Source organism: Erpetoichthys calabaricus, chromosome 1 (assembly GCF_900747795.2).
Source record: "Erpetoichthys calabaricus chromosome 1, fErpCal1.3, whole genome shotgun sequence".
NCBI lineage: Eukaryota > Metazoa > Chordata > Cladistia > Polypteriformes > Polypteridae > Erpetoichthys > Erpetoichthys calabaricus.
In genome coordinates, this window is record NC_041394.2 from 350,028,593 (window position 1) to 350,056,568 (window position 27,976).

The 27,976-nt window shown below is 42.0% G+C and overlaps 1 protein-coding gene and 1 long non-coding RNA gene across 12 annotated transcripts in view; one reads left to right on the forward strand and one right to left on the reverse strand.

Moving 5' to 3' along the window:
- LOC114668330 (zinc finger protein 883-like) overlaps positions 1-27,976 on the reverse strand; it is a 774,734-nt gene that overhangs the window by 345,159 nt on the left and 401,599 nt on the right. The window contains exon 6 of one of the 11 annotated variants that reach the window (XM_051924973.1): positions 3,522-3,534. The exons of the other annotated variants lie outside the window; for them this stretch is intronic. Within the exon in view, the coding sequence (XP_051780933.1) occupies positions 3,522-3,534 (13 nt within the window). The remainder of the gene's footprint in view (positions 1-3,521; positions 3,535-27,976) is intronic. 11 annotated transcript variants of the gene reach the window in all.
- LOC127527925 (uncharacterized) overlaps positions 1-27,976 on the forward strand; it is a 115,771-nt gene that overhangs the window by 83,341 nt on the left and 4,454 nt on the right. The gene's annotated exons all lie outside the window — the stretch shown is intronic.

The window sequence follows — 27,976 nt, forward strand, 5'->3', positions numbered from 1 at the left end:
AAACTTGGGTTTTGGTTGCCGCTAAGGAACCGTGTGGCAATTTTTAAAGCTTTTTTCCCTTTAGAAGGGTTTTCTTGCTTTTTTTTCGCCCGCACAAGAGTAAAAATAGCTGGGTGTTTGGAGGTGCGCTTGGAAAAGTTACTTTGTACCTGTTTTTCTTTTTGTTCTTGTTATCTGTATTGGAATTAGCATCGATGAGGTAGGGTAGAAAGCAGCAGTAACTGATATCGGCATTTGTAAGCAAATAACCACGTCATCATAACAGCGATTCCTTAGTTTAAAGGAAAAGAAAATAAGGCCGCAGCTGACTTCAAAGCAGTAAAAGGCTCAGCAGTGTGCAGGTAAGCGGCCAGCGTTAAGGCGCCGATCAGGCACAAGCGGCTGTAGGAGCAAACAAGGTAGTAAAGTTTTATTTATTTTGTTTATTTTAGATTAAACAGTCCTTAGCGGTCCAGAGGTAGAACAGTAAGTGGTCCACAGGGAATACAAACAGTGCGAGTGGAGAGCTTATAAGAAAGAGGAGTGCAACCTTAGGAGAAGAGACAAAGAAAAGTTAAGTTAACCTCATAGAAAGACAAATAGCAGGCAGCTGAGAGGCAGAACAGTACAGGAGCTTAAGGTGAAAAGGTGTAAATATCTGTAGCAGATCTTAGTTATACCATTTAAGTTAAGGAGCAGCCGAAAGAAGGAGAAATTTAATTAATAAAAAAAAAAAAAAAAACTTAAGGCAGTTTACTAATCCCAAATCAAATTTTAATAATGAGGCCCGTGCAATGCAAGTCCTGTTGAATGTTGGACTTTTTAGATGATGGTTTGGAAGAGCCAGTTGTCTAAGAGGGCTACATCTGCAAGAGATGTCAGCTGATCCAGCACCTCGAGTTCGGGGTCGCTGAACTGGAGGAGGAGTTGGCTGACCTGCGTTGTAATAGAGAATTGGCGGACTTGGCCCAGGTGTCCTTTAGAGAGATAGTGTGCACCCCCAAGGTGGCGCGGGAGGATATTCCAGACCAGACAGGTAGAAACAGGTGGGTCACGGTCACAACGCGTAAGGCAAAGGGTGCACACTGTCCGGGGGCATCAACCCCAGAACTAGAAGTGGCAAACCATTATCATGTCCTTGCGGAGCTGGACGGTGTCTCTGATAATTCTGAGGTGGTAGGCAGGGATGAGGAGCCCCAACAGGCCACCTCAAAACCAATTCCCAAAAAGAGAGAGGTAGGGATAGTTGGGGACTCAATCATGAGGGGGATTGAAGCACAGGTGTGCTCCAGAGAGAGAGAGTCTCGCACGGTGTGTTGCCTTCCGGGAGCACAGGTGGGGGACCTCACTGGAAGGGTGGACAGGCTCTTGGCCAGAGCGGGAGTGGATCCAGTTGTCATTGTCCATGTTGGAACAAATGACATACATAAGGGTAGTCTGTCAGTTCTGCGATCCAAATTCAAAGAGTTAGGTGCTAAGCTGAGGAGCAGAACTGACAAGGTAGTCTTCTCCGAAGTTCTGCCTGTGCTACGCGCCAGTCCAAGTAAGATTGAGGAGATTAGAAGGCTTAACGCGTGGCTCAAATCTTGGTGCAGGGTAGAAGAGTATAGGTTTATGGGGCATTGGGACTCCTTTTGGAACAGATGGGACCTGTTCCGCCGTGACGGGTTACATCTGAACTGGAGGGGCACCAATGTATTGGGGAGGCATATGTGTAGGCTAGTCGAGGATTGTTTGAACTAGGGAATGGGGGGGGCAGGGAGTTTAGGACAGGCCAGGTATAGATCTATACATGGAAGAACAAACAATGGTGTAGAAACAACAATGCATAGTAATGTAAACTCTAAGCAAACATTTAAATGTAGAAGAAGTAATACATTAAAAATAGCTTGCCTTAATGCTAGAAGTATCAAAAATAAGATAAGTGAGTTGGAGTTATATGTAGCAAAGCATAATTATGATATTATAGCAATAACGGAAACCTGGCTAAATAACAAAGATGGGGATGAGTGTAACATAGAGGGATACACATTTTTAGGAAGGATAGACAGAACAGAAAAGGAGGTGGGGTTGCTGTTTATGCCAAGCAGGATTTAAATGTAAGTCTTCTTCAGTTGGATGATGAGCCCCATCTTAGTGAGGACATGTGGCTTCACCTGGAAAATATTAGGGATAGAGGTCTTATTTTAGGAGTGTGTTATAGACCACCCAATTCAGACAGTAATTTCAACACACATCTTTTTAGTAATATCAAAAAGGCAAGTTTACAGGGAGATATTATAGTCATGGGGAGCTTTAATTATCCAAATATTAACTGGGATAACCTTACAGATGGCGGAGTACAAGAGCAGGAGTTTTTAGAAATAATCAGTGACTGTTTTCTAACACAACATGTTAAAGCACCAACACAGGGTGAAGCCTGTCTGGATTTAGTATTTTGTAATAATCAGGATAGAATTGAGGGTGTAGAGGTGATTGAACAATAGGGTCAAGTGACCATAATATAATTCTCACTATTTTGTAAGAGCACGGATGCAAAGACTAAAATTGTTAAGTTGAACTTTGGTAGGGCTAATTTTGAGCAGATGCGACAAAGTCTAAGTAGGATACACTGGGATAAGCTTTTAAGTGTGGAGACAGTTGAGGAGCAGTGGAACAGGTTTAAAAATGTTTTACATGTAATGCAGGACAGATACATACCTAAATTTGGAATTAATAGGAAACTAAAAAAAACTCCACGGTGGATTAATAAAGATTTAAAAAAGAAGTTGCAAAGGAAAAAACTGCTTTATAAGGCATATAAGACTAATGACTGCAAAGTGAATTGTAGAGCGTATGAGAACATGAGGGCAACCATTAAGAAGGATATCAGGAAAGCTAAAAGACAGTTGGAGAGGAATATAGCTGATAAGGTGAAAGAAGACCCTAAGAGATTCTTTCAGTATTTTAGTAGTAAAAGAACAGTCAAGGAGGAGGTCAAGTGCATCAGGAATAGTAAAGGGGAATTAAAAGATACAGACAGTGAAATAGCGGATGCCTTAAATTTACATTTTTCTGAGGTGTTTACAAGTGAGCAAGTGGATAACCTCCCAGAGGTAACAGGGACTACTAAGGAGGTACTGAGGGATTTGGAAATTGTAGAGGGAGAAGTGCTGCTCAGATTAAATAAGCTGAAATCAAACAAATCACCAGGACCAGATAATATTTATCCTCGTTTCTTAAGGAGGCTAGTGAGTACATATATAAACCCTTGACGCATATTTTTAGGAAGTCACTGCGCACTGGAGAGATTCTGAAGGACTGGAAAATGGCAAATATCATCCCATTATATAAAAAGGGTGACAGGGCAGATCCAAGCAACTTATAGGCCAGTAAGCTTAACATGCATCACAGGAAAATTAATGGAAGGAATTATTAAGGATAAGATCGAGAAACACCTGGCAAGAACAGGAGTTATTCTAAGCAATCAGCATCGGTTCAGAAGAGGGAGGTCGTGTTTTACTAACATGCTGGAATTCTATGAGGAGGCAACAAAAGGATACGATCAAAGTGGACCTTATGATATTATTTATCTGGACTTTCAGAAAGCATTTGATAAGGTGCCACATGAGAGGTTGGGCATCAAATTAAAAGAGGTGGGAGTTCAGGGTGATGTTTGTAGATGGGTGCAGAATTGGCTCAGTCACAGGAAGCAGAGGGTGATGGTGCGAGGAACCTCATCAGAACTGGCCGATGTTAAGAGTGGTGTTCCACAGGGGTCAGTGCTAGGGCCGCTGCTATTTTTAATATATATATATGATTTAGATAGGAATGTAAGTAACAAGCTGGTTAAGTTTGCAGATGATACCAAGATAGGTGGATTAGCAGATCATTTGGAATCAGTTATATCATTACAGAAGGACTTGGATAGCATACAGGCTTCGGCAGATTTGTGGCAGATGAAATTTAATGTCAGTAAATGTAAAGTATTACACATTGGAAGTAAAAATGTTAGGTTTGAATACACAATGGTCGGTCGGAAAATCGAGAGTACCCCTTATGAGAAGGATTTAGGAGTCATAGTGGACTCTAAGCTATCGACTTCCCGACAGTGTTCAGAAGCCATTAAGAAGGCTAACAGAATGTTAGGATATATAGCACGATGTGTGGAGTACAAGTCCAAGGAGGTTCTGCTCAAGCTTTATAATGCACTGGTGAGGCCTCATCTGGAGTACTGTGTGCAGTTTTGGTCTCCAGGATACAAAAAGGACATAGCAGCGCTAGAAAAGGTCTAGAGAAGAGCGACTAGGCTGATTCCAGGGCTACAGGGGTTGAATTATGAGGAAAGATTAAAAGAGCTGAGCCTTTACAGTTTAAGCAAAAGAAGATTAAGAAGTGACATGATTGAAGTGTTTAAAATTATGAAGGGAATTAGTGCAGTGGATCGAGACTGTTATTTTAAAATGAGTTCATCAAGAACACGGGGACACAGTTGGAAACTTTTTAAGGGTAAATTTCGCACAAACATTAGGAAGTTTTTCTTTACACAAAGAACGATAGAAACTTGGAATAAGCTACCAAGTAGTGTGGTAGACAGTAAGACGTTAGGGTCTTTCAAAACTCGACTTGAAGTGTTCTTGGAAGAAATAAGTGGATAGTACTGGCGAGCTTTGTTGCGCTGAATGGCCTGTTCTCGTCTAGAATGTTCTAATATTCTAATTTTACTTGGCTTTTCTCTACATTGATTTTACCCCTCTCTTTTTTTTCTCCTTTTTCCAACCACTGTCTTCTTGATCTCACAAAGCCCCCTTTTGCCTGGTAAACATTTAAGTTATTAGCTTCTCTGTATCTAACTACATATATACAGTAATCCCTCCTCCATCGCGGGGGTTGCGTTCCAGAGACACCCGCAAAATAAGAAAATCCACGAAGTAGAAACCATATGTTTATATGGTTATTTTTATATTGTCATGCTTGGGTCACAGATTTGTGCAGAAACACAGGAGGTTGTAGAGAGACAGGAACGTTATTCAAACACTGCAAACAAACATTTGTCTCTTTTTCAAAAGTTTAAACTGTGCTCCATGACAAGACAGAGATGACAGTTCCGTCTCACAATTAAAAGAATGCAAACATATCTTCCTCTTCAAAGGAGTGCGCGTCAGGAGCAGATCATGTCACAGAGATAGAGAAAAGCAAACAAATCAATAGGGCTGTTTGGCTTTTAAGTATGCGAAGCACCGCGGCACAAACCTGTTGAAGGCGGCAGCTCACACCCCCTCCGTCAGGAGCAGACAAAGAGAGAGACAGAGTTTGTTTTTCAATCAAAAATCAATACGTGCCCGTCGAGCTTTTAAGTATGCGAAGCACCGTGCACCATGTCGTTTCAGGAAGCAGCTGCACAAAAGATAGCAACATGAAGATAATCTTTCAGCATTTTTAGACGAGCGTCCGTATCGTCTAGGTGTGCAAACAGCCCCCCTGCTCAATCCCCCTACGTCAGGATCAGAGAAAGTCAGTGCAAGAGCCATCTTCTCAGCCATCTGCCAATAGCGTCCCTTGTATGAAATCAACTGGGCAAACCAACTGAGGAAGCATGTACCAGAAATTAAAAGACCCATTGTCCGCAGAAATCCGCGAACCAGCAAAAAATCTGTGATATATATTTAAATATGCTTACATATAAAATCTGCGATGGAGTGAAGCCGCGAAAGGCGAAGCGCGATATAGCGAGGGATTACTGTATATACACACACACTTTTTTTGAGAATTAAGCTATGTTTCAGACAGGACCACTACCACTCATAAGTTTTAGAACACCTCAGTTTTTCTTCAAATTTAATCAGTTGAAATGCAATAAATGACCTAACATGGTAAAAAAGGTAACAGTAAACTGTTAGAGGTTTACATTTAAAGTTTAGGTTTGCAACAACTGAAAAAGGGAATTTCAGGGAAAACTAATAGGTTACAACCTACAGATGTTCTGCAGCATTTCAAGTAAATGAAGCCTTGAACGTTGAAGCAAACAATTTGCACAGGTGTCCCAACTTGTGTTGATTACTTACAAACCCTCTGTGTGTCTTAAAGCAGAGTTAGACCAGACTGTGTTACTACACCCCCTGAAGTACCACGTGGACAATATTCCAGTGATGATGGCAAGAAAATGGCAATTAACAAATCAAATGAGGCAGGGCATCATTTCCATTAGATGTGTAGGCCTTTCATTTAGAGAAGTGTATAATGGTATATGACTCTATCCCAGATGCTTTTTCCTCTTACTATAAAGTTGACCACATCACTGTGAATAATATATAGATTACAGTTTATTATCTGTAAATGGACTTAACAGTATCAGACAAGATAACTGTATATTGCACTAATCATAACACTGACCCATCAGTGACATTTCAATGGCTAACTTAACAAAGCAAATGGTGTCGACTCCATCTGTACCATAATAAAAACAAAATGAGAGAATTCCTGCCTAAAATATGTCACTAATACTAACCAGTTAATAAAACAACACTATGCAACAAGTCCCTTGACGTAAGAGATGCTTGTATGTTTGGTAAAGGGGCTGAACATTCTATCCTACAGGTTTATTTTTAACCAAAAAAAGAAAAGTAACCAATTGAATCATGAATATTGTATGTAACCTTAAATAAAGTTAAATATATTTTAGCATTTGACCGCTATTTTTGAAGAAGTCCATTATTGAGCATGAATTAAATAATCATAGTAAGTTCCCTTTTCAAAGCTTCTATATACAATTACAGGTTGATAATACATCCATTAACTCAGTTAATAACTCTGTAACTACAATACAAGATTTACTGTATTTATATATTTTTTTTAAATTTGTTACACTGTATTAATCCCCGAGGCGATACTGTCTTTTCGCATGACCATTACCTGACAGAGTGTGGGGTCGGCCATTGTACAGCAAGAGATCCTGAAGAAATCAGGTTAAGGGCCTTGCTCAAGGGTCCTTCTGGCAGGAAAGAGATTTGAATCGGCATCCTACCAAATACTAGCACATGTAAGAGATGGATACCATCATTTGCAGAATACAGTTGGTATGAAACAAACTATTATTAAATAAACTCAACTACACTCATAGGTTTGTAATCTAAACAAAAACAAACCATTAACTAAATCAACTGCTCCGTTAAGTTAAGGATTCTTAATCTAATTTTGGTATTCAATTTTCGATGTGAAACTTTTTCCGGTTTTATCCTGTGTATTAAAAACTAAGAACCGTAGGCCTTATATTGGTTATATCAATTGTCATGTTACGTATTATTGGCATGTGTAGACTGGTGTTTTTTTTTTTTTTTAAAAAGGAAACAATCCTGCAATACATGTCTCACACAAATACTCATTTAGTTGGAAATATTCAAATACAGTATTTCAATTGTCAGCACTGTCTTCTTAACCTGTGTTACATGAGCTTCAATTTGTGGTGAACGTGGTCTGCTAGATTTTTGTTAGCTTTTTAATTTGTAATTCACAACACACTTTCTATGCTTCCGTTGAGAATTCACACAGACTTATTAATATTAATTATGTGTAGTTTTGATTGAAGTTTGATTCAACTTGTATTTTTCATAAACCTTGTAAAGTTGAGTATAACAACTCTGATAAGATGGTGGTTCAAGCTTTATTATAACATTTGAAACAAATTCTTAGGAACAGAAATAACCAGTGATATTGGCCTGTGTTACGATTTGAGCATCCCCAGTCCTGAACTAAGCTGGTATGGGGTAGCGCAGCCCTAATAAAAATATGGTGTTGCGGCTCTACATTTAATACAGTGAGAGAACATGATGTCATTATATGAACATCTGAGCTCAAACTATGGTGTGCTCTTCATCCTCTGGACTGTCAGGGAATTGAAAGGACTTTGCAGGCAGGCATTTTGTCATATCAGTAGATGTAAATACAGAAGAGCGGGTCTTCAATTTTAGGGAATATATAGTGGTTACAAATTAACAAGAGTTGCGAAAGCACATTTAAAGATGAAAAGATTACAAAAAGTGAATGAGAGCAGTAGGATTAGATAGATAGATAGATAGATAGATAGATAGATAGATAGATAGATAGATAGATAGATAGATAGATAGATAGATAGATAGATAGATAGATAGATAGATAGATAGATAGATAGATAGATAGATAGATAGATAGATAGATAGATAGATAGATAACGGCACACGAGGAACAGTTTTTAATAAGACAAACATCTAATCTTTATTTTGGAAGGCCGTGTCAACCACAGGTTTCCAACTCTTAATAAATTTATAAAACATGAAGAGAATTGAGATGGTCAATACAGTAGAAAGAACACTACAAGTGTAAAAAACAAATACAACAGTGGCAGGTATCAGGGGGAGCTAAACAAATCTCAGCTCACTAATTTAAAACATTAAAGACGTTTTACAAATCACACAGCTAGAGACCCTTTTGAAAAATTTAAGGCTTGTGCTTCTTTAAACCAATACACTACTACAATGGCTGCTCACTTACTACTAATTGGGGGTTTACTGTCAAAGTAGCGGCTTCTGATGTCTACCGTGAGTAATCAAACATTTGGAAGGACTTCACAGTAATAAAAACTATTATTTCTGAAAATGTCCTCCTCAAATTCAAAGACAACTAAATATATATAATCCCTGTGAAGAGGTGTAGTAAAATACTCAGAGAACCAGCATCATTGTGCACTTTTACTAATTCACATAATCTTTTCCTCTTTATTGAATTATTTTCTAATATAATCTACTTCTGTCCACAGCTATAACATCAATTTTGACCTCACAGTTTGAAGACTCAAGGAGTATCGTGTATAATGGGAATCACACGTGTGAGTACAGAGCTTAGAAATAAAACTGTCTGGGGAAAAAAATGCTTAATAACAATGGTGGACAGCAACTAAATAGTGCAAGTCTTAACGAATGTTTGCAAATCTTACTTCAAAGTCTCTGAAACAGAACTTTATTGATGTTTCCAACAACACAAATCCAGGATTAAGTTAATCAGATCCATCATATGGAAGTAAATGTTGCACACAAACACACAAAACCTAAAGAAAAAAAATGTAAAAATAGTAATAAACTCCTACTAAATAACTTCTCCCAGTATTGAGACCTTGAGTGCCTCACTCATCATTAGTGGTCCATTGTCTGGAGATCTGTGCTCCTCATTGACCAATGTACCATGGGTAACCCCATGGGGAGAGGCCAGACAAAGAACAACAAATTACTGACCCTCATGGAGATTTTAATTAAATCAAGCAGAGCATTGCTAAGAAAAGGGATGCCAGGCCAGTCTGTGGTGTTCACTTCAGAGTTCCTAGTGGCACAAAAAGGTGACCCACACACCCTGGTCGAGCTCAGTGTGATAAAACTACATGTAGTGAGCAAACGCCATATGAGTTTTACCATCCACCTCATCTCAATATCTAGTACAAAGCACACAGAAACTGATGTCATTGAGATATGTGCAGGGTAGGAACCGACTACGGGCCATCGTGGGGTACAACTGCATACGTATTGTGGAATAATAAAAATTTGAATCAATATATTATATAATAGTTGAACAAAGAATCTTGGGCTGAGGGCCTTTTGACCTAGTCAAAGGGAGGGGAAGAAGATTTCGGGACTGCAGTAATCCCTCGCTATATCGCGCTTCGCCTTTCGCGGCTTCACTCCATCACAGATTTTATATGTAAGCATATTTAAATATATATCGCGGATTTTTTGCTGGTTCGCGGATTTCTGCGGACAATGGGTCTTTTAATTTCTGGTACATGCTTCCTCAGTTGGTTTGCCCAGCTGATTTCATACAAGGGACGCTATTGGCAGATGGCTGAGAAGCTACCCAACTTACTTTTCTCTTTCTCTTGCACTGACTTTCTCTGATCCTGACGTAGGGGGATTGAGCAGGGGGGCTGTTCGCACACCTAGACGATACGGACGCTCGTCTAAAAATGATGAAAGATTATCTTCACGTTGCTATCTTTTGTGCAGCTGCTTCCTGAAACGACATGCTGCACGGTGCTTCACATACTTAAAAGCTCGAAGGGCACGTATTGATTTTTATTTGAAAAACAAACTCTGTGTCTCTCTCTCTCTCTCTCTGCTCCTGACGGAGGGGGTGTGAGCTGCCACCTTCAACAGCTTTGTGCCGCGGTGCTTCGCATACTTCAAAGCCAAACAGCCCTATTGATTTGTTTGCTTTTGTCTATCTCTGTGACAGTCACTGCTCCTGACGCACACTCCTTTGAAGAGGAAGATATGTTTGCATTCTTTTAATTGTGAGACGGAACTGTCATCTCTGTCTTGTCGTGGAGCACAGTTTAAACTTTTGAAAAAGAGACAAATGTTTGTTTGCAGTGTTTGAATAACGTTCCTGTCTCTCTACAACCTCCTGTGTTTCTGCGCAAATCTGTGACCCAAGCATGACAATATAAAAATAACCATATAAACATATGGTTTCTACTTCGCGGATTTTCTTATTTCGCGGGTGTCTCTGGAACGCAACCCCCGCGATGGAGGAGGGATTACTGTACACCTTAGTGCAACAGATATATTTGTACTTAGATAAACAAGTCTAAAACGCCTTGACGATTACTATCTATGTGCGTTTGGGTGGATGGAAAATATGTTATGCAAATCAGCTGATTGCTAAGAAAATGTAAGTATAAGAGTTCTTTGTGTTAACCATATGAATGTATTAAGACTGTTAAGGTATGTGATGTGGGAAAGTTAACGGTTATTAAGTATTAGAGCCTAGGTGTAGAAAATAGCTAAAACAAGAACAGCATATCTCAAAAATAAAGGGAAGTAGGCCTAACCACAAAGATTACCAGTAACTGTATTTCGGGCGGACTTTATATGCAAAGAAGTAATCTTTAAAATGCACGCTTCAAGGGAGAAGTCTTATCGCTCAATAATAATCAGAAATGCTTGCGTAAACTTTAAGCTAGAGGTGATGATTGTATCTAAGTCATGTGTCTGTTGCTCAGGGTGTTGGCATAACAGCCAACTTATAAAAGTGTGTAAGAAAAGAGGAAGGGGAGATTCAGCTGGCCCTAAGCACTGAGCTGACAGGCGCTGCGGAGTCTCTCTATTCACCAAGAATCATAAAGAATAAAGGGGTGTGTTGATTCAACAAACTGTGTCTATCTTCTGCTGTCTTCTCTCTTTGAACCTGCGTCCACAGTATCCACCACCATAGTAAGTCAGGTTAGGTTTGCCAGCCCACTAAACCTGGTAATCTTTAGAAATAAATAAATAAATAAATAGGGGAGACATGTAAAATGCATACAGACCATAAAATTCATTTTGCTGGAACTGTACGGCAGTAACACCAACCACAAATCTCTATGAACCTCCCAATATTCATCAACATGCATTACTGGTTTTAGATTTTAGCACCAAAACATAGACTTTTTCACATATGACACAGGCTAAAAGAGAAATAAAACAACATCCATGGAATTGTTCATCCATGCAATGCATGTAAATATATGCGGACTACATTGAATTAAGCAGGTTTCAGAATGCTAAGCCGTGTATATAAATACACACATACAGTACTGGTTATGGACGCCCGTCTTCAACAGATATGAACATTAAATTTAGACTTCTCCAGGCGGGTTACCCGAGGAATACCGGCACGACAGCGCTACACTTTCTCTCCCTCTATACATTTGTTTTCGTTCTTGGTTTCGCACGCACTTCGACTTTTCTCCACGGTCGCGAACTCCACGGTTTGTTTCAGTTCGTGTTTGTCTTTCTCTGATCGTAAGTGTAAAGCCCGACTGACTCCTCGCTGCTTTCTGAAATGCCGACCGATCACGAACACCGCGTAATGATAAAAGAGAAAGAAAAGTAAAAATTAAAGCGCTGTGTGCGTTAGTGAAATTGACGTGATAGACACAAACGGCCTGCTTACCTCTACTTAGTTACTTTGACTAAACCGGATGGACACTCACGTATTAGTAAACTGACCACGTGCCCAAACCACGAATACTTACCCTCCGTCACTCGGTACTGATTTTCTTTCAAAACTGACTCCTTCTGGAGCAAATGAAAAATCCACACTCATAACATGACGGCCCTAAACTCATATCACTTACCTTCACCCTGTGTGCGATGTGATAGTTTTGAAAGTCGACCTATTCGGCAGACTGCTTCGGTTTGCTGCATACAAGCGAAAAGGTCGCCGACTTCCGTATCTGCCGCTTTTGGTGACGTCACGGGTCAAAGTACTCCAAACGTCATCAAGGACGACGAAACAGTCGCGTCCAAAAACTTGAGCAGTTTGCTTGAGGCAGAAAAGAAGACGTTGTGCTCCTGTGGTTGAGTGACTCGGCTTTGTCACAATATTTGGAAAGAAAACTAAGCGATCCGAGCTCGGTTTCCTTTACTTTAAAGAATGGTGGTATTTTTCATTCTGCTTCATTGAATTTCTGTTTCTCATTTCTTTACCACTTTCTTCGGCTCACTGCACTTTACTTTCTCGATTCCCGTTTCTGTGTAGAGTTCACACGAACACCGCCACCGATTTCTATTCATTCTGTGCCGTCTGTTTCTTCATTCCCCTGGGGAATACTTTGAGATCGAGAAGGCGTCCTTTCATTTTTTAATTTATTTGTTTATTTTAAAGAAAAACAGCACGGCTACAGTAACAGAGACCTTAGTCAAAGTGCAGCTAGTATGTTTAAATCCATCCATCCATCCATTGTCTCCCGCTTATCCGAGGTCGGGTCGCGGGGGCAGCAGCTTGAGCAGAGATGCCCAGACTTCCCTCTCCCCGGCCACTTCTTCTAGCTCTTCCGGGAGAATCCCAAGGCGTTCCCAGGCCAGTCGAGAGACATAGTCCCTCCAACGTGTCCTGGGTCTTCCCTGGGGCCTCCTCCCGGTTGGACGTGCCCGGAACACCTCACCAGGGAGGCGTCCAGGAGGCATCCTGATCAGATGCCCAAGCCACCTCATCTGACTCCTCTCGATGCGGAGGAGCAGCGGCTCTACTCTGAGCCCCTCCCGGATGACTGAGCTTCTCACCCTATCTTTAAGGGAAAGCTCAGACACCCTGCGGAGGAAACTCATTTCAGCCGCTTGTATTCGCGATCTCGTTCTTTCGGTCACTACCCATAGCTCATGACCATAGGTGAGGGTAGGAACATAGATCGACTGGTAAATTGAGAGCTTAGCCTTGCGGCTCAGCTCCTTTTTCACCACGACAGACCGATGCAGAGCCCGCATTACTGCGGATGCCGCACCGATCCGCCTGTCGATCTCACGCTCCATTCTTCCCTCACTCGTGAACAAGATCCCGAGATACTTGAACTCCTCCACTTGAGGCAGGATCTCGCTACCAACCCTGAGAGGGCACTCCACCCTTTTCCGGCTGAGGACCATGGTCTCGGATTTGGAGGTGCTGATTCTCATCCCAGCCGCTTCACACTCGGCTGCGAACCGATCCAGAGAGAGCTGAAGAGCACGGCCTGATGAAGCAAACAGGACAACATCATCTGCAAAAAGCAGTGACCCAATCCTGAGCCCACCAAACCGGACCCCCTCAACGCCCTGGCTGCGCCTAGAAATTCTGTCCATAAAAGTTATGAACAGAATCGGTGACAAAGGGCAGCCCTGGCGGAGTCCAACTCTCACTGGAAACGGGTTCGACTTACTGCCGGCAATGCGGACCAAGCTCTGGCACCGATCGTACAGGGACCGAACAGCCCTTATCAGGGGGGCCGGTACCTCATACTCTCGGAGTACCCCCCACAGGATTCCCCGAGGGACACGGTCGAATGCCTTTTCCAAGTCCACAAAACACATGTAGACTGGTTGGGCAAACTCCCATGCACCCTCCAGGACCCTGCTAAGGGTATAGAGCTGGTCCACTGTTCCGCGACCAGGACGAAAACCACACTGTTCCTCCTGAATCCGAGGCTCGACTATCCGACGGACCCTCCTCTCCAGGACCCCTGAATAGACTTTTCCAGGGAGGCTGAGGAGTGTGATCCCTCTGTAGTTGGAACACACCCTCCGATCCCCCTTCTTAAAGAGGGGGATCACCACCCCGGTCTGCCAATCCAGAGGCACTGTCCCTGATGTCCATGCGATGTTGCAGAGGCGTGTCAACCAAGACAGTCCTACAACATCCAGAGCCTTGAGGAACTCCGGGCGTATCTCATCCACCCCCGGGGCCCTGCCACCAAGGAGTTTTTTGACCACCTCGGTGACCTCAGTCCCAGAGATGGGGGAGCCCACCTCTGAGTCCCCAGGCTCTGCTTCCTCATTGGAAGGCATGTTAATGGGATTGAGGAGGTCTTCGAAGTACTCCCCCCACCGACCCACAACGTCCCGAGTCGAGGTCAGCAGCGCACCATCCCCACCATATACAGTGTTGACACTGCACTGCTTCCCCTTCCTGAGACGCCGGATGGTGGACCAGAATCTCCTCGAAGCCGTCCGAAAGTCGTTCTCCATGGCCTCCCCAAACTCCTCCCACGCCCGAGTTTTTGCCTCAGCAACCACCAAAGCCGCATTCCGCTTGGCCTGCCGGTACCTATCAGCTGCCTCCAGGGTCCCACAGGACAAAAGGGTCCTGTAGGACTCCTTCTTCAGCTTGACGGCATCCTTCACCGCCGGTGTCCACCAGCGGGTTCGGGGATTGCCGCCACGACAGGCACCGACCACCTTACGGCCACAGCTCCGGTCAGCCGCCTCAACAATAGAGGCACGGAACATGGCCCATTCGGACTCAATGTCCCCCACCTCCCTCGGGACATGGTCGAAGTTCTGCCGGAGGTGGGAGTTGAAGCTACTTCTGACAGGGGGCTCTGCCAGACGTTCCCAGCAGACCCTCACAACACGTTTGGGCCTACCACGCCTGACCGGCATCCTCCCCCACCATCGAAGCCAACTCACCACCAGGTGGTGATCAGTTGACAGCTCCGCCCCTCTCTTCACCCGAGTGTCCAAGACATGTGGCCGCAAGTCCGACGACACGACCACAAAGTCGATCATCGAACTGAGGCCTAGGGTGTCCTGGTGCCAAGTGCACATATGAACACCCCTATGCTTGAACATGGTGTTCGTTATGGACAATCCGTGATGAGCACAGAAGTCCAATAACAAAACACCGCTCGGGTTCAGATCGGGGGGGCCATTCCTCCCAATCACGCCCTTCCAGGTCTCACTGTCATTGCCCACGTGAGCATTGAAGTCTCCCAGCAGAACGAGGGAGTCCCCAGAAGGTATGCCCTCTAGCACCCCCTCCAGGGACTCCAAAAAGGGTGGGTACTCCGAACTGCTGTTCGGTGCATACGCACAAACAACAGTTAGGACCCGTCCCCCCACCCGAAGGCGAAGGGAGGCTACCCTCTCGTCCACCGGGGTAAACCCCAATGTACAGGCTCCAAGTCGGGGGGCAATAAGTATACCCACACCCGCTTGGCGCCTCTCACCGGGGGCAACTCCAGAGTGGTACAGAGTCCAGCCCCTCTCAAGGAGATTGGTTCCAGATTCCAAGCTGTGCGTCGAGGTGAGTCCGACTATATCTAGCCGGAACCTCTCAACTTCGCGCACTAGCTCAGGCTCCTTCCCCTTCAGAGAGGTGACATTCCACGTCCCAAGAGCCAGCTTCTGTAGCCGAGGATCGGACCGCCAAGGTCCCCGCCTTCGGCCACCACCCAACTCACACTGCACCCGACCTCCTTGGCCCCTCCCATAGGTGGTGAGCCCATGGGAAGGGGGACCCACGTTGCCTCTTCGGGCTGTGCCCGGCCGAGCCCCATGGGTGCAGGCCCGGCCACCAGGCGCTCGCCATCGAGCCCCACCTCCAGGCCTGGCTCCAGAGTGGGGCCCCCGGTGACCCGCGTCCGGGCAAGGGAAAACGGCGTCCAAAGTTTTCATTCATCATAGAAGGTTTGAACCGCTCTTTGTCTCATCCCTCACCTAGGACCAGTTTGCCTTGGGTGGCCCTACCAGGGGCATAAAGCCCCGGACAACAGAGCTCCTAGGATCATTGGGACACGCAAACCCCTCCACCACGATAAGGTGGCGGTTAAAGGAGGGGATGTTTAAATCCGTTGAATAAAAACAAAGCCGATCCTCGGAGAAACACATTTTCTCCTCGATTTAAGGTGTACATTTGATTTTTCCGTTGACTTACGAGGGGTACGTTTTGATTCTTCTATTTAAGCAAGATGGATATGTGTGCAAGCCATGGCGTGCAGTAAGATGCTTTTTAAGTTTACTTTTTTTTTAAATGCTTTGCTAAATCAAAAATATATAATTTAAACATTGATCATCTGATATATTTATATACAAAGTAAGGAAAAAAGCAAGGGATGCTAATATTTTTTAGATTATGCTTAAACCTATTGTGGTTGAAAAGCCTTTCAGTAGTAAATTTCTTAATAGTTTGTTTTGTCGGCATCACAGACTTGTTAGTTTAGCTGTTATTTAACATTTCAGTTCTATCTATCTGTCTCTCTCAAACCTCATCTTGTTTATGTAAGACCTATCTAGTGCTATAATCTTATATATAAAACAGACTGTAACAATTGTGCATTCTTGTATCTAAGTTATCACCCAGTTGAAGCTCTGAACGTTTCTGGTGTGCTCCGTAAAAACAACCAACAGTTTTATCATGAAAAATCTGTAGTATTATTTGTTTGTCATTTAATGTTTGTTTTTTTCTAACTATATTTTCATCTTCTATTATTCTTATTGTCTGCATGTATTGTTAGGGAGCAGTTTGAGCAGACCCTGGAGAGGTGGAGATATGCTCAAGAGAGGAGAGGAATGAAGGTCAGTAGGACCACAAAGACAGAAAACGTGTGTGTAAATGAGAAGGAGGTCAGAAGAATGGTGACGATGCATGGAGTATAATTGGAGAAGGCAAATGAGTTTAAATACTTGGGATCAGCAATACAGAGTAACAGGGATTGTGGAAGAGAAGTGAAAAAGAGAGTGCAGGTAGGGTGGAGTGGGTGGAGAAGAGTGTCAGGAGTGATTTGTGACAGACGGGTATCAGCAAGAGTGAAAGGGAATGTCTAGAGGACGGTAGTGAGACCAGCTATTTTATATGGGTTGGAGATGGTGGCATTGACCAGAAAGCAGGAGACAGAGCTGGAGGTGGCAGAGTGTAATAAAAAAAAAGTTTTCTCTGTAACAGGAGAAGGGATGAAATAAAGGAGTAAGAGGGGGTTGGTCGCTTCAGTGCAAAACCAGCTACAAAGATTGATGTTTGGGATGATAGCGAAAGAATGTGCAACAGCCTGTTTCTCATAGAGGGTTTCAGAATGTTTTAGGGAAAAGGTTAAATTAATGCAAGATGTTTTTCTGTAAGTTGTTTTGATGTCTCTAAGAAAGATTGTTTTAGGCTTAGTAGAGATAAAACAAATGTCCCGTGGGAAGAAGGTGTGCAGAAACTGATCACTTCTGTATACACTGCTTACACGTAAGCCATTTTGAGCAAGGACACTCAATTAGTATATAAGGGAAGGTTCCGCCCTCAGTTTCTTTGGAAGCTCAACCGTGGGGAACGTGCACACCGCCCGGTATTGGACCAGGCTCACGAGTTGATCCTCTGACGAGACTGACACGCGGGCTCCCTCAGTCTACTGGTCTAGGATGATGGCTCTGGGTCTTTTCATATTACTGTAAGTCAATAGTATAATTCATATATCTGATATTACTGTAAGTCAATAGTATAATTCATATATTTGATATTACTGTAAGTTAATAGTATAATTCATATATCTGTATTACTGTAAGTCAATAGTACAATCCTATATCTGCATGTACTGTATATTGCTATTATATTGTATGTAACTGATATTATATCTGAACAAGTAAACACAATTGAAGTATTGGACCTTTCCTCTCTGATTCCTGCCTGCTTATTTTCTGTTAAAACCTTGAAACCATTTTCCCAAAAATAAAACACAGAGTTAAAGATGCTAAGATTTGCATTGGGTGTGACAAGGATGGATAGGATTAGAAATGAGGACATTAGAGGGTCAGCTCAGGTTGGGAGACAAAGTCAGAGAGGCGAGATTGAGTTGGTTTGGACATGTGCAGAGGAGACATGCTGGGTATATTGGGAAAATATTAAAGATTGAGCTGTCAAACAAGAGGAAAAGACAAAGGCCATAGAGAAGGTTTATGGATGTGGTGAGTGAGGACATGCAGATGATGAGTGTAACAGAACAAGATGCAGAGGACAGAAAGATATGGAAGAAGATGATCCGCTGTGGCAAACCCTAACAGGAGCAGCCGAAATAAAAAAAGATTATTCTTATTGTAGCAGTGTTGTAGTGGTAATAGAATTAAATCAACCTAGTAAATCAACATAGTAATAATATTAGGGTGGCGCAGTGGTAGCGCTGCTGCCTCGCAGTAAGGAGACCTGGGTTCACTTCCCGGGTCCTCCCTGCGTGGAGTTTGCATGTTCTCCCCGTGTTTGCATGGGTTTCCTCCGGGCGCTCTGGTTTCCTCCCACAGTCCAAAGACATGCTGGTTAGGTGGATTGGCGATTCTAAATTGGCCCTAGTGTGTGCTTGGTGTGTGGGTGTGTTTGTGTGTGTCCTGCGGTGGGTTGGCACCCTGCCCGGATTGGTTCCTGCCTTGTGCCCTGTGTTGGCTGGGATTGGCTCCAGCAGACCCCCGTGACCCTGTGTTTGGATTCAGCGGGTTGGAAAATGAATGGATGGATAGTAATAATATTAATTTAGTTTTTTTTTTTTTTTGTTGGCAAAAATTCTGCATTTAAAATCTTATTACTACACCACAAAACAAAAATTAATCTGTCAAAAAACTTACAAAAGGCTTTGCTTTTCCCATCGTTTTTACAGTACCTTGAACATTTTCCATGATTATATTTTGATGAATATAGGCTATCTACCAGTAACGGCGGACTGCACGATAACTAGTTTTCCTAGTTTTATTTTAAATATTAAAAAAAAAGTTCAGATTGGTAACATTTCCTTTGTTGAGGTGACCAATTTATGAATTTTTATGAATTATTAAGCTCCGTATAAAATTATTACCTGTCTTCTCTGTTCTGTTCGCTCCATTTACAGTATAGGGCATAACATTTGTAAAAAATGGAGTTGAGTAATGTGATTGCCTTTAATTAAAGACAAAAAACATTGCATACAATTTTATATTCTCTTATTGAAAAGAAATCTCCAAATTTTAAACAAAAGTCTGATGAAAATCATCTTAGGATTGTCTATTCAATCATTTAGTGAACTGATAAGAATGTTATTAAACCATTTGCTTAAGAATAGCAGTCTCATGGCGGATATGTTCAGTTTCTTGGGGATAAAAGTCATGTGAAGAACAATTATGTTTATTAATTAAAAGCCAACTCATCAAAACTTGTTAATGAAGAGCAGTCAATTTTATCGGTACCTTACTATTTTTTGCTGGGTCATAACAGCAGAAACTCCATCCATCCATCCATTTTCCAACCCGCTGAGTCCAAACACAGGGTCACGGGTGTCTGCTGGAGCCAATCCCAGCCAACACAGGGCACAAGGCAGGAACCAATCCTGGGCAGGGTGCCAACCCACCGTAGGACACACACAAACACACCAAGCACACACTTGGGCCAATTTAGAATCGCCAATCCACCTAACCTACATGTCTTTGGACTGTGGGAGGAAACCCACGCAGACACGGGGAGAACATGCAAACTCCACGCAGGGAGGACCAGCAGAACCTCTGACCTGTGAATTTTGCTAACAATGAAATTGGGCATTTAGTTCAATTTGCTAGAAGGATTTTTTAAGAAACCTTTTTTGGTACGGCTAATTTTAATAGTTAAGTTGAGTGTGGAGACCTCAGACAGAGAGCTTCATTTCCCTGATATTCGATTTTTAATCACCACCTCTTCAATTTTGCGGATTGTTGTTCCGTATAAAATTAAGAATCTTGACCATATTTTCATATCTCCTTCGACAAATCATCCCCTGCCACAGTTATTGACATTCTTGAACACGGTGACCTTGCTTTCTGCCTACTGCAGGCAACCAGAAAATAATCACACTTGTAATCACTTGTATTGTTATTATTGCATGTGATAAAGAGAATAATACACAAATCTGGAAATCTGTTATTGCCCTGAATATTTCATTTAAATAGAAGATTAAAATAAACTCATTTGAAATTGGATCACAGTGTTTCTCCATACAGTTTGGTATATGAGATTTACAGCCAGCATCAGTCTGACATGGGGAAGGAGAACACGTAACATGGCACTTTGTGGATGAAGCAAGTCAGGAGCTGGAAAGCTGCTCGCTCACGAACACGACAGACCTGACAATGTATACAAATGTTTTGTTCCCACTATGTCTTAATACAAATTCAATGAGCACATCTTAAGTTAAACTACTACATGAAGCAAATCCCGAGGCCTGCCATTCAGCACTTTTACTGTTAAACACAATTCGTGTAAGCAAAGAAGTGAATACCAGTGGGTGCAGAACTGCTTGGGGTGATATAATTAATGAGTGACGACCATCTAACTACTGAGTAATGAGTTACTCATCATGACCCTCAATAGCAAATGTGACTGGGAAGAAGAGATGATGAGGTGAATGATGAGTTACAGTCAATTTGCTGTAATGTGATTTTTCTAAACTGCCTGACTTGACATAAACATTAACTAATTAAGTTTACCAAAATATGTCACTTTTTGAGACTTCACACCAAACATTTTAAACTCGTTAAGCACCTACATAAATAAAATATATTATTATTACTATTATTGTGAGAGTTATCCCTTTTGAAATGAAACCCGCTGTGTGCCTCACCTTCCTCCTCATCTTCTTACATGGAACCCTTCTGCCTCAGGGACGTGGTTTGGTTTACTCCAGCGTGTACTTTGTCAGCAAGTACTGTTATTGACATTGAATTTTAATGTCCAGATAAGAGTGGCTGACTCTGTGCAGTAGCCAACTGGAAAATAATCACATGATCAGTTGGTGTTTACCCTTCCATAGATAAAAAGTTGTACCAGCGTGATGACTCAAATTGTGGATCCCTGCCACACAGCGGAGACTAACAGCATACTTCAATCTGCACAGAGAGTGATGATCCTCAACAAGATAGAGAGATGTACTTTAGCCCATCCTGTTTATCTCCTTTGAGTGATTTTTGTCGGGCCGTGACAGAGGCTTGCAGGGAATGTATTTTTTTAAGTCTTCCTCTGCTAAGGTCTCTAGTAAGTCCATTTCATAATTACCTGTGCTGCAAAGCCTCTGAGCTGTATACTTGGGGAAAATTGATGATGTAACTTGCAGTACCAGTTATTTGATAAATTGCATTAACTTTTTGCGAGGTCCATACGGCAGAGCAATCGTTTCAGCAGCAGGTGGCATCGTGAACACACTTCAACAAAATAATACCATTATAGAAATCTGCATACAAATCTGTAATGCGCATTTCAAATGTAGAATCATACTGAATCACACTTGCCAAGTTTGATCACTGTAAATTATTTGGCTTGGATGACCTAAAACAAATTGTACAGAACAAATAAGGAGGGTGCGCCATACGGGTTGCAGCCAAACCACATGTACTTCAGAAGAGCTCATCCACCTGAAGCTAAGCATGTTCAGTCCCGACCAGTACTAGGATAGTAGACATCTAGGAAAAGCTTGGGTTACTGCTGGGAAAGATGTTGGTGACACCAGCAGGAGGCACTTACCCTTTGGTCTGTGTGCGGATCTCATGGTCGGGGACACTGTGTTGTTAAAATGGCGGCGTCCTTAGAATGAGACGTAAAACCGAGGTGCTGACTCTCTGTGGTCACTAAAGATCCCTGGGCATTCTTGGAAAAGAGTGGGGTGTATCACCGATGTCCAGGCTGAATTGCCCACTATGGTCTAGTCATTCTGTCCCCCTAATTATCCCCTGTTTCTAATTGGCCATCAATCTCTGACATCTTCACCACCTATTAGCTCATGTGTGGTGCAAAAATGGCTGCCATTGCTGTGGTATAACGGGTCCGTGGCTTCCAATAAAAAAGATCGGGTTTTAAATCCGTACAGCCGTGCCGTTCTTTGTGTGCGCAATCACACGACCACGGGGAGTTAATGAGGTGATTGGAGTGAGTCACACCTGCATGTGTGGGTGCGGCTGTTCTCGATTGCCTCATTGGCTTCCTGCGGTGTGTGATTATGGCGCTGCGCCCACAGAGGCACGCGGAGGTATGTGTATATATACGGGTCTACATCGGCGAAAGAGAAAAGAAAGTTAAAGGATGGGAAAGAGCAGTCATAGCAGGATGATCTGGACACCTCTAGCAGGAGACAGAACGAGCTGGGAGGAGACCCCCATAAGGACGCTGGGAGCCTGAAGAGAACCCGCAGCGTCACAACTGCATAATGGACATGGATGTTACATATTGGTGGTGGTTAAAGTGGATCTCTTCTGTCTACGTAAAGCACTTTGAGTAGCTAGAATAGCACTATATAAATGTAAAGAAATATTAAAATCCATACAAAAGTAAGGTCAAGAACCAAATTTACATCTCAATAAATTTATTCAAACTCGTGGCAAGATGTTCAATAAATCCTCTGCATTTTAAGAGGAAAAGGTTAATATGGTAGATCACAGGCCTAGAAGACCAAAGCAGAAGGTGAATACTGAATGTAGACACTTTATGAAAGGACAAACAAGTTGATAGTGACAGTGGAGAAGCTAGAGATTAGTAGATAAAAATGTAAATAATTATGATATCAATTTATGATCTATTTCAGTGGTTCCCAAACTCAATCCTGGGGTCCCACTGTGGCTGCAGGTTTTTGTTCCAACCAGATTCACAATCGGTGATAATAATCGATAACGATCTCATTAGTTCATCTTTTTCACTCTTGTCTTATTCTGCATTCAGAAAAATACAACAGTATTGTTTTTACATTTATAAGACATTTACAAATGTGTCTATTTTTTCTAAAGCTATAAATGCCTAACTCTCTCTTGTTGTTTTTCTATTATTTCTTCCTTTTCCTGTGTAGTTTGCTCCCTTAATTTAACCCTCATAGTGACAATCAACAACCAGCACAGCAGACACCCGGGGTGATGACAGCAACAACGACTTCAGTGTCAGAGTCACGAATTAGTAAATAATGAATAAAATAACCAGAGCACCTGGAAAAGCAGAATGAAAATGAGGATGAAAATAATGTTAACAGCTTAAAAATAACTACATATTTTCCATATACAGTTTGGTCCATAAATATTTGGACAGAGAACTTTTTTCTAATTTTGGTTCTGTACATTACCATAATGAATTTTAAATGAAACAACTCAGATGTAGTTGAAGTGCAGACTTTCAGCTTTAATTCAGTGGGACGAACAAAACGATTGCATAAAAATGTGAGGCAACTAAAGCATTTTTTGAACACAATCCCTTCATTTCAGGGGCTCAAAAGTAATTGGACAATTGACTCAAAGGCTATTTCATGGGCAGGTGTGGGTAAGTCCGTCGTTATGTCATTATCAATTAAGCAGATAAAAGGCCTGGAGTTGATTTGAGGTGTGGTGCTTGCATGTGGAAGATTTTGCTGTGAACAGACAACATGCGGTCAAAGGAGCTCTCCATGCAGGTGCAAGAAGCCATCATTAAGCTGTGAAAACAGAAAAAACCCATCCGAGAAATTACTACAATATTACGAGTGGCAAAATCTACAGTTTGGTACATACTGAGAAAGAAAGCAAGCACTGGTGAACTCAACAAAAAGACCTGGACGTCCACGGAAGACAACAGTGGTGGATGATCGCAGAATCATTTCCATGGTGAAGAGAAACCCCTTCACAACAGCCAACCAAGTGAACAACACTCTCCAGGGGTAGGCGTATCGATATCCAAGTCTACCATAAATAGAAGACTGTATGAAAGTAAATACAGAGGGTGCACTGCAAGGTGCAAGCCACTCATAAGCCTCAAGAATAGAAAGGCTAGATTGGACTTTGCTAAAGAACATCTAAAAAAGCCAGCACAGTTCTGGAAAAACATTCTTTGGACAGATGAAACCAAGATCAACCTCTACAAGAATGATGGCAAGAAAAAAGTATGGAGAAGGCGTGGAACAGCTCATTATCCAAAGCATACCACATCATCTGTAAAACACAGTGGAGGCAGTGTGATGGCTTGGGCGTGCATGGCTGCCAGTGGCACTGGGACACTAGTGTTTATTGATGATGTGACACAGGACAGAAACAGCCAAATGAGTTCTGAGGTGTTCAGAGACATACTGTCTGCTCAAATCCAACTAAATGCAGTCAAATTGATTGGGCGGCGTTTCATGATACAGATGGACAATGACCCAAAACATACAGCCAAAGCAACCCAGGAGTTTATTAAAGCAAAGAAGTGGAAAATTCTGAAATGGCCAAGTCAGTCACCTGATCTTAACCCAATTGAGCATGCATTTCACTTGTTGAAGACTAAACTTCAGACAGAAAGGCCCACAAACAAACAGCAACTGAAAGCCGCTGCAGTAAAGGCCTGGCAGAGCATTAAAAAGGAGGAGACCCAGCATCTGGTGATGTCCATGAGTTCAAGACTTCAGGCTGTCATTGCCAGCAAAGGGTTTTCAACCAAGTATTAGAAATGAACATTTGATTTCCAGTTATTTAATTTGTCCAATTACTTTTGCGCCCCTGAAATGAAGGGATTGTGTTAAAAAAATACTTTAGTTCCCTCTAAAATTTTATGCAATCGTTTTGTTCGCCCCACTGAATTAAAGCTGAAAGCCTGCACTTCAACTGCATCTGAGTTGTTTCATTTAAAATTCATTGTGGTAACGTACAGAACCAAAATTAGAAAAAAGTTGTCTCTGTCCAAATATTTATGGACCTAACTGTAACTGCTTATTAATTTTAATAAAAATCTACCAAACTTGGTTTGTAATTTCTACATTGACTCCAACTCACAGAAACTGGGAAATAACGACTAACTTAATTAGCTAAGAGTCCCATGAAAAACGGAAGTTGGTTGAAACAAAAGCCTGCAGCCACAGTGGGTCCCCAGGATCGAGTTTGGGAACCATGGATGTAGGAAAAAATAAACCACGTTCTTTCACTTTTGAATTTAAGATATACATGAAGCAACCAGGGGGGTATTTTTCGTACATGGATTACTTGTTTAGCCGGATGTAATTGTTGACGATTTGGCCTGATTCTAGATCTGTCGGCTTTTTTAAACTCTTGCTGGATGTGTTGTCATAGCAACACATCCAAATCCTCAGACCTGCTCAGAGCAGGTTTATTCGATGTAAACAAGGATTAGTTTACACACGTAATCAGTGTCCGTGCGTGGAGTTCATTCAGTCATGGCTTCACCATTCATGAATGAGCGACCAATTGATATCGGTGCGCAAATCATAAGAAGAGAATTTCATATAGAGAGGGTTTTGCGCGATCGGCAAGATCCTTTATTACTCCTGGAGGAAATTCTTTTCGAAAGATACCGTGTTAGCTGAGGGGGAAAATTGTACCTCAAAGATTTATTAGCACCTTATATTCAAAGTCAAACTCGACAAAGTCGGGCTCTCACAACCACACAGACAGTAGGCATTGCTTTGAGGTTTTTTGCAAGCGGCACTTTTTTTATATACTGTAGGCGATGCAGAAAATCTAACTAAAAGTGCAGTTTGCCAGGCAATTCGTAAAGTTTGTTTGGCTCTGAAATGTTTCCTTCGGGTTTTCAGAGTGTTTTCTGGACACCTGTGTGTGCAGACAATAAAAGAGTCATTTCATGCCATTGCAGGTAGGTAATACACAGGTAAAAACACCCACAGTTCCATAAAGAATCTCACAATCAGCCTAACATTCTCATTACCCAGGATTTCCAAATGTGATCGGGGCACTGGATTGTACACAGATCCGAATAATCAGACACATTGTCTTCATCAAATATTTGACCTTCATCAATATCTTGTTGGTCAGACAAGTTCTAGGGATATGACATTCCCTGCAACTGACTCAACAAAAAAGACGGCTATATGGAACCTACCTATGGCACACATTGAGGACAAATATATGCAATGACCATCCTTTACCTGAAATAAAGTGACCACTGCATCCTGCCACTGGTTCTGAGGAGGAGCTTCCCCCTGGAATGCCCTCAGAAACAGGGCGATGGGCATTTTGCTGGACAGCCAACTCTTCTGAAGGGGTTAGGTCTGGACCGCGTGGACCTCCACCTGTTTTTTGCTCGTCTGCCTTCTTATTAGCTTTAGAATTAATGTTTTTTATATTATATATGATTCTTTATGTCAACAATTCTTTAAATAGTTATATACCAATATTTACCAGTTTGAAGTATATTCTTGTACTTCACTTTAACCTGTTCCCATGTTCTCCTTGTGCTCACGTTTGATCTGGAATTATGACATATTAAATAATAATTAATCTGACACATAGGAAATGAAACGCTGCATTCACTAAGTACAATGCACACTACTTAGCGTTTAATTTGTGCATATTAAATCTTGAAATTCTTCATGTCCTTCGAAGAAAAGGTCCTTCGAAGAAAAGGTCTTGTGTGAAAAAAAAAAAGGCCCGTTCTTTCGTCATTTTGTTACAGCCTATCAAAGACTTGCTGATCATGTTTTCTAGACTCAATGTATATGGGCTTTTCAATCAGCGCAGGCGCGCGCATTCATCTCGGATGATTAGATCCAGCTAAACTAATCTACTACAACGCTGCGTTTGAAAAACCAACTTATCCCGAATGAGTTTCACTGGCATTAACTCATTCAAGATGAGGCATCCGATCTCAAATGATTTAAACGACGTACGGAAAATACCCCCCAGAGCTACATTGGAAACAAACTTCACAAGAGCAGAAGAGGAAGGAGGAATATATTGCTTGATTATGGAAGAAGCTTTATGTAAAAGTGGGTTAATAAAAGAATTCACGTTAGTACAAATAAAAGGTTCAAAGCTATCAAATGCTAAAATGTTTGTAAACATATAAAAATAGAAAGCATTTGTGTATGTTGTGGATCCAGAAATAAAAAAAAATGAGTTTCCTACCTACTAGCATAGCCAGAATATAACAGGACCTCTGCTCCTTGAGGCAAGAATCTTGTCGTCTTTTTCTTCTTCATTTGGCTGCTCCCATTACGGGTTGCCACAGCAGATCATCTTTTTCCATATCTTCCTGTCCTCTCCATCTTTCTCTGTCACACCCATCACCTGCATGTCCTCTCTCACCACATCCATAAACCTTCTCTTACGCCTTCCTCTTCCCTGGCAGCTCTATCCTTAGCATCCTTCTCCCAATATACTCAGCATCTCTCCTCTGCGCATGTCCAAACCAGCGCAATCTCACTTCTCTGATTTTGTCTCCCAACTGTCCAACCTGAGCTGACCCTCTAATGTCCTCACTTCTAATCCTGCCCATCCTCGTCACACCCAAATACAGACGCTAAGCTGTAAGAGTGTATTCTTGTAAGACAAATGTACTAAACTAATTTTAAGGTAGCTTTTGATATTGTATAATTAATTATTATGTGTGATGATCATTATGTGTGAAATGTAAGCTATAATAAAAATGTGCTGTGCATTAACTGTTATTCAAGTAATTGTCACGGTGGTTCCCAGTTGTCCCTTTTAAAAACTTGTGTTTGTTTTCTTCATGCAAGGAACCACAGGCACATGGAAGACGTGACCCAGTAGTGTGGTAGAGAGCAGAGTTTGAGGGGCCTTTAAATCTTGAGTTGATTTAATTTTGAATAATCAAAGTGAATAGAACAGTTGAGCTTGTTGGACTGAACGGCCTGCTCTCGTCTCATTATTTCAGTGCTCTGTTATAGGATGTAAATTGTGACATAAGCACATGTGCCAACATACTAGTATCTTAAAATATTCATTTTTAGATACCCACAATTCTGTACAAAGACCCAACAGAGACCTCTACAATGTTCTCATGCACTTCATGTTAAAGATTAAATGGTCGTGTGTTGAGTACATGG